The sequence below is a fragment of the Parus major genome, chromosome 3 (assembly GCF_001522545.3).
Source record: "Parus major isolate Abel chromosome 3, Parus_major1.1, whole genome shotgun sequence".
Taxonomy (NCBI): Eukaryota; Metazoa; Chordata; class Aves; order Passeriformes; family Paridae; genus Parus; species Parus major.
In genome coordinates, this window is record NC_031770.1 from 32768067 (window position 1) to 32784355 (window position 16289).

The 16289-nt window shown below is 37.5% G+C and overlaps 1 protein-coding gene across 3 annotated transcripts in view; it reads right to left on the minus strand.

Moving 5' to 3' along the window:
- Window positions 1-16289, minus strand: part of PLD5 (phospholipase D family member 5) — a 181261-nt gene that overhangs the window by 34458 nt on the left and 130514 nt on the right. For all 3 annotated transcript variants that reach the window (XM_033512610.1, XM_015621561.3, XM_015621559.2), the window contains exon 5: window positions 6219-6346. In XM_033512610.1, coding sequence (XP_033368501.1) covers window positions 6219-6346 — 128 coding nt within the window. The remainder of the gene's footprint in view (window positions 1-6218; window positions 6347-16289) is intronic.

Consider the following 16289-nt stretch of genomic DNA (forward strand, 5'->3'; position numbering starts at 1 on the left):
TCTTGTCTCAGTGATCAGTTTTGAGAGGAGGCTCTGCTATAGTAAGATTTTGGGGAAGCTGGAAATAACATCATCATGTTGTATTTTGAGATATATTGAAATCCAGTATTTATTACATATTGGTTTTATTGAAGGACAATTTTTTTTCCCCACAGATAAACAGGAAATACAATGTTCGATGATATAATTTGAGGAAATTATCATTCCCCTTTCTGGAATAAAAAGGGAGAGCTACATAAAAGGAAGTTTGCATTTGCTCCTGGCAGCGTTCCAGAGATTCTTCAATTTTGGGAAACTTTTTATCAGAATCCATACCCCCAGAAATGAAGACCAAGAGAAGGGACAGTTCTGATGTGAGTTTTTAGTCCCTCATAAGTGTGGCCTTTGAGCTATATATACTCCTTATCAGCATTATCAATATAATTGGAATGTGAGTTTTGAGTTAAGACCTATGTGGATTGCTTCCAATTGATTTTACCCACCACAACCAAAAAAGGGTTGCTCCTCTACTATTCTCAGAAACATAAATTGCCCCAAACCTGTCCCTTTAGATGCAGTTCTTAATATCTGAAATACATCATTTACCAACTTTTGTCATTTCAGAGTAGGATGGGAAAGAGTTTGGGCTTTATCAGTCTTTTTGTCACAAAAGATTAGAGGAGAAGATGGTACAGATTAATTCGGCCTGCTGCTTTTGTCTCTTTTTTAATATGTTTCAGGAAGAACAGCCTGAACAACTCAACCGAGATCCCCATTATTTCTCAAACCAGTTCTGTCCTGTCCGGTGATAACAGGCAAGAAAAGCAGACACATTCCAAGCACTCTTGGAGACATCCTGCAGCAAGCCCTCCTATAGCTTAGTTCAAAAAACAAACTCCTACTAACGAATCAAATATTAGCTCATCAGTTTTTACTTAAAATGGACACACACAACAAGTCTTATCTTTTGACTAACTGAAATTTTGGGGGTTTCCTCCCTCCCTTTTCCCCCCTGCCTTTTTGTTTGTTTCTTTGTTTTCCTAATGAGTACAGGCTTACCGATTTCACAAATTTCAGAATCTAATATACTTTTATTGTAAGTATGCACTTGATTATTCATATTTATCATAAAAGACAAAGCTTACTTTATCTACTGTATCTACAGATGCTTAATAGATCTTTTTTTAAATAACTCTCATAGCTCTTCATCTCTGTTAATTTGACTGTTGATTCAACTGAATTATTAACAGAATAAATGAACTGGGCGACTTATTCCTGATCCTTCAAATGTAAGCAAAAAAATCATAATTTCTACAACTTTAATGTGCTGTAGGACTCAATACTTATGAGAAAAGTATGTTTTAAATACTAATAATCATAAGCAAAAAATAGTTCACAGAGATTTTCTCATTCACACGCTGTCATATCTCACCTTCTACAGTACTTCAGCCCTCTTGGGTATTTATTTAACATCTTAGGTGTATCAAATAAAAACTTAACTTGTCAGATTAAACAGGTATCTCTTTCCAACCTGAAAAAAACTGTTGGGACAGTTTATCTAATTTTCCAGTTACCTTAAATTATGCAGATAAAATTAACAGTTTGTAATTTATAACAACAAGAGGGTAAGATGAGGATGGAGAGGAAACTGACTGACAAGGAAATCCTGATAGATTTTTAAGATGAAGAGAAATCAAATGCCTTTCTGAAGTCTTACTTTACCTTGGTGAAACAAATCACAAAAAGAATCCAACAGAGACATGAAATTAATGCAAAAATGAGAAAAAGATCACATGATTTTTTTTTTGTCCTTAAAGAAGTGTGTTTCCCAGTCTGGTTGGTTTTTTTATCCTTAAAAAAAACCCATGATTTTGACAGACTGGTTGTTTTCTGTACTTAAAAAAATTAAATCTTGCAGCCATTCAGCTTAAATTTATCTAAATTTAAAATGATCAGAAGAATGAACACTCCAGAAAATACATGGGACTTCAGAGACATCTTAGAAAGAAAAATCCTCTGCTCATAGTTTTTACACAGCTAAGAGAAAAAAATCATGCTTAGGAACTTTGCCTCAACATCAGCCTCGCCAAAATTTAAGCAGGAGTTTTTGAGATAATGTTTTTAAGATGTGCCAGGCAAGAGAGAGCAAATGACTATCTGAGGTGGATCTAGATACTGGAATTTGTTTAAGAACCAACAAGCTTTTACAACTACTTGATTTTATTTCACACTTTCCATCCATTCCATCCATAGCCCCAGTTCCTGCAGGGAAGGGGCTGCTGTCCCCAGATGCTGAGCAGGAAATCAAGTCCTTCCCTGGTGTATGGCTGCTCACCTGTCTCAGGCATCACCAGCCAGTAGTTTTGGTACATCCCCTGGCTTCCATCTTACCCACAGCTCTCTAATCTCCAGGATCTCTCCCATTTTAAGGACTTCTCGAGTCAGGAGCTTTACCTTTTTCCATTCGGGTCCCCCTCCTTTGTTTCAAGACCTCCTGGAGCCCCAGACAAGTCACTTCCCTTCAGTCCAGATGTTTACAGTCAGACTCTACAACTCCAGGGAGCAAACAGCAAGTTTACACTTGAGACCCTGAAGATTTGATCACTAACCTTCACACATACACTCAACTACCGGGTACTGTTAGTATTCATGACTTAAGCTATTTTTTTTGCCAAGAAGACTAGCTAATATTAGCCTGATTTCACTTCCAGTGAAGACAATTGGATTAATTTTACTTGTTTCAGGAATTTTCAGTAATACTATTTTCCAAGAGCTGATTATTTGTTGCACATAAATGCATTTTTCTGAAGTGGTTCAACTAATCCATTACAGTTGTTTGCCCACTGGATTCAATTATTCATGTGTGAATAAAACTTTTCCAAAAATGTTGCTAGTATAAAAAGCTCCAGAAATGTTCATATATATTACAAACCTCATGCTCCATATCAGAATTAAGGAGATAAATGCATTTTCAAGCTTTGATGGAACTATTGGAGGGAGTCATGGATCAAAAGAAATATATGATATATTTTGTTAGCTTATGGATTATAATAATTATATAACCAATATAACAGTTACATAACCAATTTATTTTAAAAAGTAATAACATGCTACTGGGTCAAGGAACTAAAAACTAGAATACAATACTATGGTCATCTTGGTTGCTATTAATTCAAGTCACAGGAAAAAATTAATCAGTATAGGTACACAATTTTAGGCATGTCTGAGTGACTCATTTTTTAGTTGCTTATCAGTATATATAAATTTGCCAGCAAGAAAGATGATTTCACTGGTAAAATCTTACAGAGCTTATGGTATGTGAGAAAGTGGCAAAACTCTGCTTGTTCATAATCCTCAGTTTTCAATGGATTATGTTATTGGGTAATATTTGGATATATTGACAACAATAGAAAAAGATGCACAAAATCTAGACCTGTATAAAGAAAAATTCAAAATATTCCACTGTGAACAATAAAACATCCTGTTTTTGTAAAATCCTGTTTCAGGAGCTCTAAGCAATACTTTAACATTTCCCTGTGGGGTTTGATTTCAGACTGAATCAGACAACTGGCATAGATGATTTCAGCCAGAATTACTACAGTTTTGACAAACTTTCAATTTAACTGAAACACAGTTTTACTTGAAAAGTAGCAATGTGTTCTTAGCCTTGCTCATAATTTCAAATCTGAGACTCTGGCAAGTATTAAAACTGCCAGCAGAGGCACAGGATATGTACAACTTTAAAGGCTATTCTTAAGTAGTATCTGCAGCATATGAAAATCTCTCCTTTATATAGAAAATTTTCTTTTAAGAAATTACTCATATTGTTTCTTGTCAGTGCTGCAAGTCAAGAGAATGGCAACAAAACTAAATATGCTTCATTTGTGATTGATTTCTAGTATCCCGCTTATAAACATAAGGAATTCTCCACAAATATTTGAAACCCAAAGCACTTAACTCTTGATGATGTTTTCCAAAGAGCTGTTAAATTTAAATTATTGTTTCAGCTTCAGATTTAGCCTCCTAAGAGACAAATTATGCTAAACAGACTTGGTTGTTTTATTTTTAGTATCAGGCAAAGGGACAAAAGAGGAGAGGGAAAGGGAGAGGGAGAAGGAGAGGGAGCTGATCCCTCATTTGAAGATATACTGGGACTCCGGTAATAAGAATCTGTGGGAGATGTATTTCCCCAGCGAGGGCTCAGCTCACCGTGGGTTTTAAGATTAGGTCCCACACATGTGCAAGTCATTTTGCTTGAGGAAAGGACTCAGAATAAAATGACAGAGTACTGGGCTTATTTTGCTTCTTATATGAAAAGGAAAGTTCAAGACAGATTATTATTTTAGGACAGCATATCAGATCTCTTTGAAAGTTGCTCTGATTTATTAACCTGCATCTCTGGGGAAAGGGAATCGAATACTCATATCCAACATCAACAGAAGCCAAGCATCTAATTTCCTTTGGCTCTTCTGAAACCCCAGCATACATTTCTCAATTAACTGAAAGCAGGTTCTCTTTTACCGTAATGCAGCGAGATTTCTTTTTGCATTGTACAAATACTCTTCAGCGTTTCATCTTATAACAACATATAAAAATACACCATTAAATGACAGTAAGATTAAAACAAGTCCAAATGCATGCACAAAAGAGTGATAAAATTAACACTGGGGAATCACTTTTGAAACACTGGCCTACAAGTAACTGGCATCAAAGTTTAACACAGGTACATGACAAGATTTAAGATGTACTTCAGCATGAAAAGGTCAAACCTATATGGAATTGTACCATCTGTGATGAAGATCATAAATACAAAAGCAATATATAAATAATATAATAATCTGTGTGGTAAATGTGCTTCTTTTCCCCATATTTATTATTTTCAGTGGTACTCAGAACCCCAAATAGAAGAGGCTTCAAAGATAAACTATTTAAAAGCTAAATAGATCCTATGAAAAACTGTTTTGTTGTGACAGAAGACTTTAGCTCACAAGGCACAGATTATGTAAAAACATTTTCTGAACTGTCCAAAAGACCGAACTGTATGTTCTTACATTGACTGAAAATACAATATCCTCTTTTCCAAGACTTTCTCTAACAATATTGTTTTTTCAACACTGTTCCAGATTCCTTTGTAAACATAACCTTTTAAGTAAATTAATATCATAGGAAGAGCAAAAATGCATTTATTCACTTTCTTTACTAAACTGGCTAATTTTTTTTCAGTCAGACTTCCAGTCTCTTAGCTGAAAACGAACCTTAAGAAGTACAGCACAACCAAGACACACTTTCTTCTTTACAAAATCATTAGAACCTATGTTCAAAATTATTCCTGTGTTTCTGAGATTCTTCTCATATTTAGAAAGTAAGCTTTTTATAGCAACTAATATCTACCTAGGACTGCTGCTTTTCCCTCTCTGCTGTGCATTTCAGTTACTGAGATCTCAAAGTACAGGTTTCACTTCATAAGTGTGGCTGAGAGCAGCCTCACACAATCTGTGGTATATAGCAAAAATGAACATGACAGCCACTAATGATCCTGAAAGTGCTGCAGAAATAAAAAATGGCACACATACCTACGAAAAGGCAAATAAGCTGTGTTACTGACAAATTCTTCAAAATAGTCACAGACTACACAGAGTTCTTCGTACTGGTTGTTACTACAACTCCCATGTTTACCAGGAATAAAAATGTGGAATTCTCTTTAATACATGCAGCCTTCAAAAGCATTATGCTATTTAACATTCTGTACCCATTAATCTGACCCTCCCCAAAGGTAGTGGGTATTCCAGTACAATACCCACTATCCATCTGGAAGTCTTTCCTAATCTGGGGTTTGCTTTTCTAAATGGCAGATCAGAGAGACTAGGTTTTACCCATGATATTACTATGGAGTTTTCATAATAGTTTGTTTACCAATTGGTTTGCTCGCTTTTTTTTTTTTAAATGAGAAAACTGGAACATACAATGACCATCACAGAAATCAGTAAAAACAATCAAATATTTAAAATTTAAGCATAACCATGGAAGATTCCTGTTATAATGAAAAGAAACAAAATTTATAGTAGTACATTCTTGGCAACACAGAGGAGTCATCAAAACTATGGCACTACAGTTTTTGATGCTAGCATTTTTGCCAGTAAATTATCAGAAAACAGAGCTATCCAAGTGTCCTCAAAACGTTAGTTTTTTTACTCATTGTACACTCAAAAGGTATAGGATTACTTTTTCTATTAAATTACCTGTCCCAACGATCTCCAGTCTAGACTGGCACTTCCAATGTATACATGCTGTTTGTCAACAATCCAGAATGATGACTGAAGCCGACCTTCATTATATGCTGACATGTTCATATACAACACTTCAGCACCTAGAGATTTAAGGATAAAATAAGAAATGGCATTACTTAATATAAGATAATTTACATTATCAAAAGAAGAAATGTTCACATTTCATGGCCTCAATTTCCAAAATTAATGAGTGGCATAATGAAACATATCACTAAGGTTCAAAAGCAATGATAAACATTGTTACTGTCCCAATATTTTAATTAAAATATATTCCAGTTATATGAAGAAATACTTAATGCATGTCCCAGGTACAGGGAGCATTCCCATATGTTATAATGTTTACCTAAGTTCCTTCCACTTAAGAATCAAATAATTGATTTTTTTTTTCCAGCAATGTATATTCCTAAAAATAGTTCATCTCTAAATTTCTATTCTGTAGCACTAACCAGCTACATATTGCAATAATGACCTTTAAAATATGAATGCAATTAAAATCGCTGCCTAAAAAGCCGACTCTGCTCTGCTCCTCCTGCCCTGTGCAATGGTTTGAGCAGGTAGTTGCAGTGGCTGTGGCACAGAACAGATCCTGATAAGAGAAACATGGGTGGAGAATTAAGGAAGTAAGCAAGGCCTAAATAAATTATGTTGAAACTGCTCTTAATGGTACTAATCTGTGATATTCAACCAACCACTCTGAACAGCACAGTTTCATTGACAATAGGCCACTGAAATCAAAGGAGTGCCTTATTGGCTCCATTGCAACTTAAGGAATGTCTGAATTGGTTCCATCTGTATGTTTGCAGAACTAAATCCAGAATATACTTAATATTAGGTAAGTTTAGGGGATTTCTCACACCACTATTGCTCTTTCAGTGCTCCAGTGTTTGCAAAATTAGGTGACTAATCTGAATTAATCATTGCTGAAGGCATTTTACAGTAACCCACTCATCTTCACGTTTCAGTCATGACTAACCAGGGGAGAGAACTGACAGTAAACAGCAGCCTGGGGGACAGTGATTGTACCAGCCATTTCCTACTAAACATTCATGGGACCTCCAGTACCATGAATTCCAGTAATGGCTGATTATGACTCACAATTTTAAAAGAATTCCAGGATACACAGAGAACGAAAATGTATTTCTTTTTATCAAATTTCTTAATTTTGATCTCCTAAGAAACATTTGACTTGCAATTTTAGGCAACAGTTACCAGTGCTAAATATTTCTTTATTATTATAGAAATAGTACCTTTCCTTGAAAAAAATATTCTAAATGTTCAGATATCAAGAAAAGAAGAACAATCAGGTAAGGTGCCACTTACCAAAATGCACCAAACATGCAAAATAACATTTTGAGCACATCACAGAGTTAGGTTCATTAGTCAACTGCATTGGTGCAACCTAGCTACCTTTCCAATTTTTTGTACGTTTCACTCACCCACACTCATGCATGCTTAGAAACAAAGATTTTTCCCACTTCCTTGAAATGTATTGCTGCTACTTTCAACTCATGCATTAATGAGTAGAACTGTGCTAATTATTGAGAAAATGAGTGTGAAATGGAAAAGAAATCAGAAAACACTATAGCAGCTGTTAAATGGTTTAAATTGTTTCCTGGTGAATAAACAAAACAAAAGCAACTGCTCTTAGCTAAGGACAAACATTCTGTAAGGCACCAAACTTCTAGCTAGTGACCTGAAAACTATGTTTAAAATCCAGTTTAACAAAGAAGTTTGATGCTTGATGATGTTTTCTTTCCATGCACCCAATTTGCAGCATTAAATAGCAGTATGAATTTAACACCCACAACACACCTACACTAAACAGGTTATAAATGAAATGTTAGGATTTTTGCATAGTAAAGATAAAAAATTAGGAAGCAACAATGAGCTTCCTTAAGCAACAATGAGCTTCCTTCTCAAAAGGGAGAGCCTAAAATAAACACAATTTAAAAACATTTTTGAAGCATTTAATGACAAACAAAAATGCTGACTGCCAAAGTTATAACAGGAGACTATATAACCAGTAATACTAACTTTAAAAATAGCAGACATCATCAGTAACTTGACACAAAATTCACAACTTGTAAAACACCAGCATTTGTTGGTGTGGGTTGTTCAGATATGGGCAAAAGCAGTGGGTTGGGACTATTACTCTAAAATACAATCTAGGTTTCAATTACCAAAATAGTGAATATAGCAGTGCAGAAGATACTGCTATCACATATACCGGTAAAATCAAAGCCTGGAACCCAATTTCTTTTCCTTTTGGAAGCATCTAACTGGTAAGTGAACAAGTGAGGAAACACTACCTCCCAGTAAATAATAAAAAAAAAAGTCATTTGTTGCAAACAGCAGCTGTTGTGCAACCTATTAATGAGCCCTTACCTTTTGATGAAAGGAAACATGTATCAATATTGATAATTGCCTCTGTTCCACAAGCTCTTGAGATGCTTTGTTAAAATGGGCTTATCAAGCCTTCAACACAATCCACCATCCCTAGCATGGTTCAGGTCTCATGAGGAAATTAAGTTGGACTGATCAATATGTGAAGCCATAACAGAACTCTCTGTCATGCTGTAGTCTCAATTACACAAAGTTGTGAGTCTACTGAGTTCCTTCAAAAGAGAATATTTGTAGGCTTGATTGCTAATAAACATGCCAAATAAATCTAACTATTTTTTTTCACTGGAGATTAAAATTCAGGATGAGAACTTAAGAGAAAACCAGTGCTGTCACTTAGAACTCAAGTGGATTTGTCTGTTCCTTAAAACTGTGCACTCTAAGGGCTGGGACAGATTACACATTTTCTGCAGAAAAAAAAACACAAAAAAGGGACACTGTAGGGATCAAAGAATATTGTAAGTAACAGCCATTTATCTGAGTACTTTTTCTTCTTTTTCACACTGATTCAGTCTGGGATGCATAGAGTGGACCCTACCATTGTGAGCCTGGACCCTTTGCACGTGATGTGAACTCAGCCCCTGGGAAGTACCAGACTGCAACTTAGCCTCTAGCTTTGTCTCATAATGGAGGAAGAAAACAGAAGGTATCAGTAGTATTACAAGAAAGACTGACTCTTCATCCATTAAAAAAGAAATCCAGTTCCCAAAGTAATCCCAAAGAAGAGAGATGGGCCAAGCAAATGTCATTTACAATATCTAGCCTTGCAACATCCTGTTTGGTCCAGCTGCCAGCTCTCAGACACTTTGCTAACAATGTCTGAAAGCTACAGGGCAAGCTTGACTTCAAGAATAGGAACTTGAACAGAATTGGGATTATTCAGCCTGGAGAGAACACTTCATGGTGACCTAATTGCGGCTTTCCAACGCATGAAGGGAGCTTACAAGGACAGAGATGGTCTTTTCCCAAGGGTATGTTGGAAAGAAGGAAGCATGAAGGGGAATGTATTCTAACAGAAAGACAGTAAATTTAAATTAGATATTAGGAGGAAACTCTTTACTGTGAGGGTATGGATGCTAACTCTGAAGCAGGCAGCATAGTGCCTGTGGAATAGCAGGCTGCATAGCTTTCTCAGTCTTACCTGAGAAAGTGGCCTGGGAAATTATGAGAAGGATTTAAAACAATCCTCAGAGACTGAAAACAGCCCTGCAGGTGCTGTTTGTCTGTTTCTTGTTTTCTTGCAAGACAAGGTCGAGGGGTGGTGAGCCCCACTGACCTATGATGGTGATGTGTTAGTTTACTAACCAATAAGAGTTTCTTTTCTGTACTTTCCACGTATCGGTCTATAAAAAAGATCTGAAGCAACAAACTGAGAGAAATTCTCCTGATTGACTCCTGAGAGAGTCTGTGTCGTTCATCTCGCCGTTCCTAATAGAGTGACATGAGGGTGGTGAGGTACTGGAACAGGTTGCCCAGGGAAGTTTTGGATGTGCTGTCCCTGGAAGTGCTCAAGGCCAGGTTGGCTGGGGCTCTAAGCAAGCTGGTTTACTGAAAGCTATGATCTTTAAGGTCCCTTCCTACCCAAGCCATTTTATGTTTCTATGAACCAAAAGCTAGGACATTTTTTTAAATATTTGAGGCAAAGCATTAAACTCTAAGTAGGGACCTTTGATCAAGAGCTCATCACATACACGCTGTCATGAAAACCTGTGTCAGACACATTCCAGTGTTGTGGCAACTGTGTTGTGGCTGTGGATTTTAGTGCTGCTCAAGCAAGGTCACCAGACAGCTACACAAACTGGGAGATTCTTCCTCCTGGGAGACTGCAGGGGGTCAGAATTCACAGGGCTGCCACTTGGCTTCCATACATCAAGTTTACAAATATCAAGTTTGTGCAACAGTCTGGAGAAGGAGCACCTTCTTTGGAGGTCTTCACTTTCTTGAGGCTTTGGATCCAACACCTGTGAGCTTCTTAGGATATTGTCCTACTGTACTGAGGCAACATCATTATGCCAAATTCTCTCACTGGTGGATGCAGTGATTAATTTTGGTAATGAAGACTCAGAAAGAGCAACTATTTAGGCTGCTATTATCACAGCTGCCTTGAAAGCAAACATGCAAATTCTGCTTGCCACAGTTTTCAGCAGTACCAGTTACAAGCTAAACTCACTCTGGAGTTAGCAAACATAACGCCCAAGAAACAGAAGCTGCATTTGCTTGTACCATGCCTAAATTGGCCTTCTGTCTTCACAACTTTCTTACTTTCACTACAGTGTTTTTAAAACCAGAGAGAAAGAAAAATAAGGGGAAGAACTTTAGGAGTAAAAGGAGAACCACAGTGATCTGGGAAATCTGTATAGATACAAATGTCTCTTTCCCTATATTTTGCAATATATGCTTTCATTTCATTTATTTGCTTCCAATAATAACCTTTAGCACAAAGTACATCCATGAATAAACATAATTTTTATTCTGAGACAAAAATTCAGTTTTCAATACAAGCAGCCACAAGTGGTGGAGTAGCTGTCTCTTTTGGGGCAGACACAAGAGACCCAGGTGGAGGATCACCAGGATCACCTCCCCATGAATTTTCAGGGGTTTTTCTCAACTGATTGCAACTTCTTCCTGAAGCCCCATTAGTGTGACCTGCCACCACTCAGAAGAGGACAAGTACAAAAGCAGAGGAATGCACAACTTGAAAATAGTTATTTTTACTAAGTCTCTGAACGATTAAAAAACAAACTAGACTATTTCCTATTCCTGTTCTCCTTATGGCATACTGGATTTGAAATGAAATTTGAAAGTCTGCCTGGCCCAGAAAGATTAATGATTCAGATTTATTTTAAAGAGAGAACACTCAAGGACTTTTAGGGAAATCTCTGGTGGTAATACCCTAACTTTGAATCAGCTCTTTTGTTTACATTCCCCTCTGCTTTTCTCTCTCTCTCATACATATCCCCTGTCCTTTTTAAAAACTAGAAGGACTGAATCCTGTCACTCTGGGATTATGTGCTGTTCATCACTCTAAAGCCACAGTAACTTAAAGAAGAAGCAGCCTAGAATCTAAACCTTGCTGCCTTTTCTTTAGTAGCTCTATATTCAACTGTCACACATGTAAAAAATAAAATCATAATTACTCAAAGAAATTATATTCTAGCACAAGTCCATGTAATCTCCAGAAAGCTTTCACAATAATATTTACATTTATGCCATCCTGGACCATCTTAGACTCAAGACCTGTATGAGAAACACTTACTCCCAACGTACAATCAAACATAAGCTCTGTGCACATGCAGCTTCTCAAAACTGCCTTTAGGATAACTGGGCTGCTTCTGATGTACATATTTTTCACAAAAATTTACTGTAATGCTTACTATCTTGTTTTACAGCATCTGAGGTCACTAACAAAAATAATTTTTAGGAAATCAATAACCAGGAGAGGAATCTGTGATCAAAGCTCCATGAGCCCCTCTAGTCTCTCTCAGGAAAGACAGAGGTGCCTGCAGCACCCACTGGAATTGCAATGGATGGGCTCACATGCTTGGGGCTGTGGCATGGGTGGTTCAGGGACAACGTGCAGTCACTCTGCCTCCTGAGTGTTGCTGCTGTTCATCTCCACTGGCATGCTCCCAGCCAGCTCTCGTGTCCGTGTGTGGCTGTTCCTTGGAAGAAAGGCTGCTGTAAGAGAACTCTCCTAAGCAGACAGGCTGCAGTCAAGGATCTCCCCGTGGAGTTGAGGATTTGAGAAGAGAGGTCTCCATCACTGCCATCTGACTTCTCAGCCCCCTCTCCAGGCCCCACACCAGTCTATTGCCTGGCTTCCTGCCCTCCCTAGCTGACTGCAACATGCTGTTGGGCTCTGCCCTGGATGATCAGGGAGCAAATATCCTCTATACTCACCACTGTTTTTTCACTTTGTTTTTTATTCAGTCAGTGGGTTAAACTAATTTCTGTGAGGTGGTACAGCCCCAGAAACTGCACTATCCACACAGCTGTGGAGGCCAAGAGCTGAGAATGTGGATGGGAAAGAGCAGGAAGAAAAAGGAATAGTGACGAATGAACATTACAAAACCCAGCTCTCTGACTGAACCCAAAGTATTACAGAATTACAACTGGCATGTTTAAAAAAGGAAAAAAAACCCCAACCCCCAAAAACAACACAAATTACTGCCCAAAATAGTATGAACACATCTCGTCTTCAGCAACCCTTCTCCATCCCTCCACCGCCTCCTCAGCTGTGCCAAAATAGCTTTTTCAGGGAATGAGTTGGAATGGAAAATGGATGCAGGTTAAACATAAATAAAAACAAGAAAGTTGTTTCAAATGTAGAACAATTCACTAATCCAGCTCACTGCATGGAAATAAACAACTTTCTAACACAGCTGAAGGCGCAGCCTAAGTGTGGGAATGAGTGGCTGTGGCTGGGTGCAACAAGATGCAGGAACTTGCACGTGGTGCCATTTAAAGGTACACCCACATAGTTTCAGCCTCTGCTCCTCTCAAAATTAGGCCTCAGTAATTCCAGGTGGCAAGTTCCAGAATTTGTTTGCCTTTTATCTTGCATAATCATTTGTCTTGTGCAAAATAGATAGGAAGGCAATGCTGGCACTTGTTTGGGTTTGCACTCCCCACATGCTTACACAGGGGTCCAGAGTGACACAGAAGATCCAAAAAAGACCTACCAGGGAACCTCATGTGTGCAGAGTCTGCTCACTGGATGCAGTCTGGCAGATTTTAGAGAACAAAGAAAAGGTCAGAATGAATTTCTTGCAGTTGCTGACTTAACTTCATTGACATCTTGGGAGCTAGTTAGTTCCCGAAGTAACATTTATTTAAATATGCCCTTACATTGGCTTTGAAGATGTCAAATGTTGGCCTTTGTTGCTAGCCCAAGTAATAAAAACACTAATTTCTCAGTTAAGTACCCAGCTGTAGCTAGAGTTCAGTGTGGGAGTGTTACAGCTGTCCCTCGTGTGAATGCATTTTGTAGTGCCTGCTGTGGCCTTTCGATTTACTCAGCAAAAAAAAATCCCAGAAATATAACCAAAGTTTTTCCCATCCCATCTCATGAGAGAGACAAAAGAGAGGCCTGACAGTATTTCTTTGTAATACTTTCCCACCCAACTACACTTAACTTCGAATTCACCAGCAAATAGCCGGTGATCCATCACGAATATGAGAGCACAGAGATAGAGATTCCCCTTTTTACCTGCAGACACAGCAGGAAAACACCTGACCTTCCCCGTGAATTGAATCATACAATGGCTTGGGCTGGAAGAGAACTCAAAGGTCATCTAGTCCCATCCCCCCTGCCACAGGCAGGGACACCTTCCACCAGATGGAAGACCAGGTTGCTCAAAAGCTCCATCTAAACTGGTATTGAACAAATCCCATGACAGAGCAACAACATCTCTGGACAGCCTGTTCCAATGCCTCGCCACTCTCACAGTTGATAAATCATGCATGGATGTGTTTAATTAACTTATACACAGAATTTTAGACTGCATAGAAGGAATAAGCTCATATAACTCCATTTGTCTGGTGTTTGCAATGATGGAAATCCAGGGCATCAGCATGTCCTTGAGAAGCATATGCTGCCACCCAGTAGAAAATGCAACCAGCCAACAGTATAGCTCACTACATAAAGCAAGACAGGAAACGACATGCTCAACTCCACACTTTCCAAGCTAGATGTCGCCTCTGAAGCCAGTGATTTCTGTACTATATTTGCTAAAGAATCTCTTACTGTCTGGGACAAAGTTTAGGGCCCAATTTTAGTCTATCTTTTAAAAAATTAAATTGAGTCTGTGTACAAGTATTTAGTGTAATTTAAAAAGCTTCAAACTGCTTTTCCTTTCCTTCTAGTAATTTTATCAAAAGTAGCAAACATTTCTGCCTCTTTTAAAAAGTGTGGCTGCCTGATGTAGCAAACCTGAGAACAATTCCAATTTTTTACTCCTTGACTCTGATATCAGTATTTCAAAATGAATTTTTCTTTCTTTCTGAGCTACTTGAAATATTTCATATCAAGTCATAGAATATTTTGAATAAAATTTAGAATAATGAGACATTGATGATCAGTTCAATTCTTTCCTCTTTGCAGAACTCAGCATTCCTTTAAATAGCATTTTCTTAGTACAAATCTGTTCTGAGAGTCTGATGATTCAGTAGAGTCTGTAAGAGAACTCATATGCAACAAAGTTTGCTAGAATATTAAAAAAAATTCGCAGATTTTTTTTGCCCTTCATTATTGGAGAGTAGACTGCTCATTTACTAGACAAAGCTATAAAAGTGATTGCTTTGGAGATTGGGAAAAGTAATTTTCCTAGTTGATTCAGGCGACAAAGCATATTACCGCTTAAAGGAAGACTATAATACAATCAGTAAAAGCATTATTAAAGCTGGATTGTGGCTTGCTTTCTTTGCCTAAGTATAATTGTATACATTTTTACTATAAAAGAAAGCTATTTTAAATATAACACAGAGATTATTAAACTTGCACATGGTTTACCCCACTTCCTTTTGAAGACTTTACTTGGATTAGGATTATGAACTACTATATTTATTTATATAATTCTTGGATGAAACACCAAAGAATTCAGTGACATTTTTTCATTCTAACACATGAGAAATTAAGATCACAACCTTTTATGAATGAACAAGGCTAAATCTCTACCAAGAAAAATACAGTGACTATTTATCCCTATCTCTCTTTTTAACTTAGCAACATGATTTCATTCTGATATTTATATATTCTAAAATCATCAGTATTGGCAACAGTAACTTCTAAATATGCTGACTAGCAGTAACAACACTTGTGCATCATTCTCAAATTGTGCTCCTCAGACATCTGGAGCTCTGCTTTGGGTTCTGTTAGTTTTCTTCTCCTGAAGGAGAAATAAATCTCAGTTCTGGAAGGTGAGATACTGCAGGACAGGCAAAGAGGTGAGGACAGTCCTTGGGTGGCTACTGCTTTTAGGTTTTACAATACCTTTATAACAGAATCTATTGTTTTTTTCCTGAACCATCATTAGATGATTCTCTGAGCAGCCCTAGAGTATTACCTGAAGGCTACTAAAAGCCAAGAGCACCAGCTGACCTAGCTGTGGCCTTAAAAGCAGAGGCAAGCCAGAAGTAATCTGGGTCTACCAGCAGCACAGACATTTTTCACTACTTCTCCCTTGTCTCTAAGTAATTTTCCCCACATTGATTCTATGTTGTTCCCTTGCCGAGTCAGCCTTTGACCATTCTACATTTTTTTCAGGTAATTCCTGTCTCAATGGCAATTATTTTTCTCTCCGTTTGTCACAAGTCCACCAATAAAATGCTTCATCTTTTGACAACATTCTGTTCTAATCTTTTCCTAAATTAATAACTCAGTTTCAGTTTTTGACCTTCAGTTTTATCTGATTCATTCCTCCCTCCTAATTAATTTTCCCCACTACTTTTCCCCAACATCATTCATCCTCCCTTTCCTTTGTTCTCTTCCACTTCATACTCAGTTCATAATTTCACTCTTGCCCTTGCTTACTCTTTCATTGCTTCATTTATCATATATATTCATACAGTTATTCATTCAGTCCCTCTTGCTCCAGTTAAATTGAGGAACATATTTTATTTTGT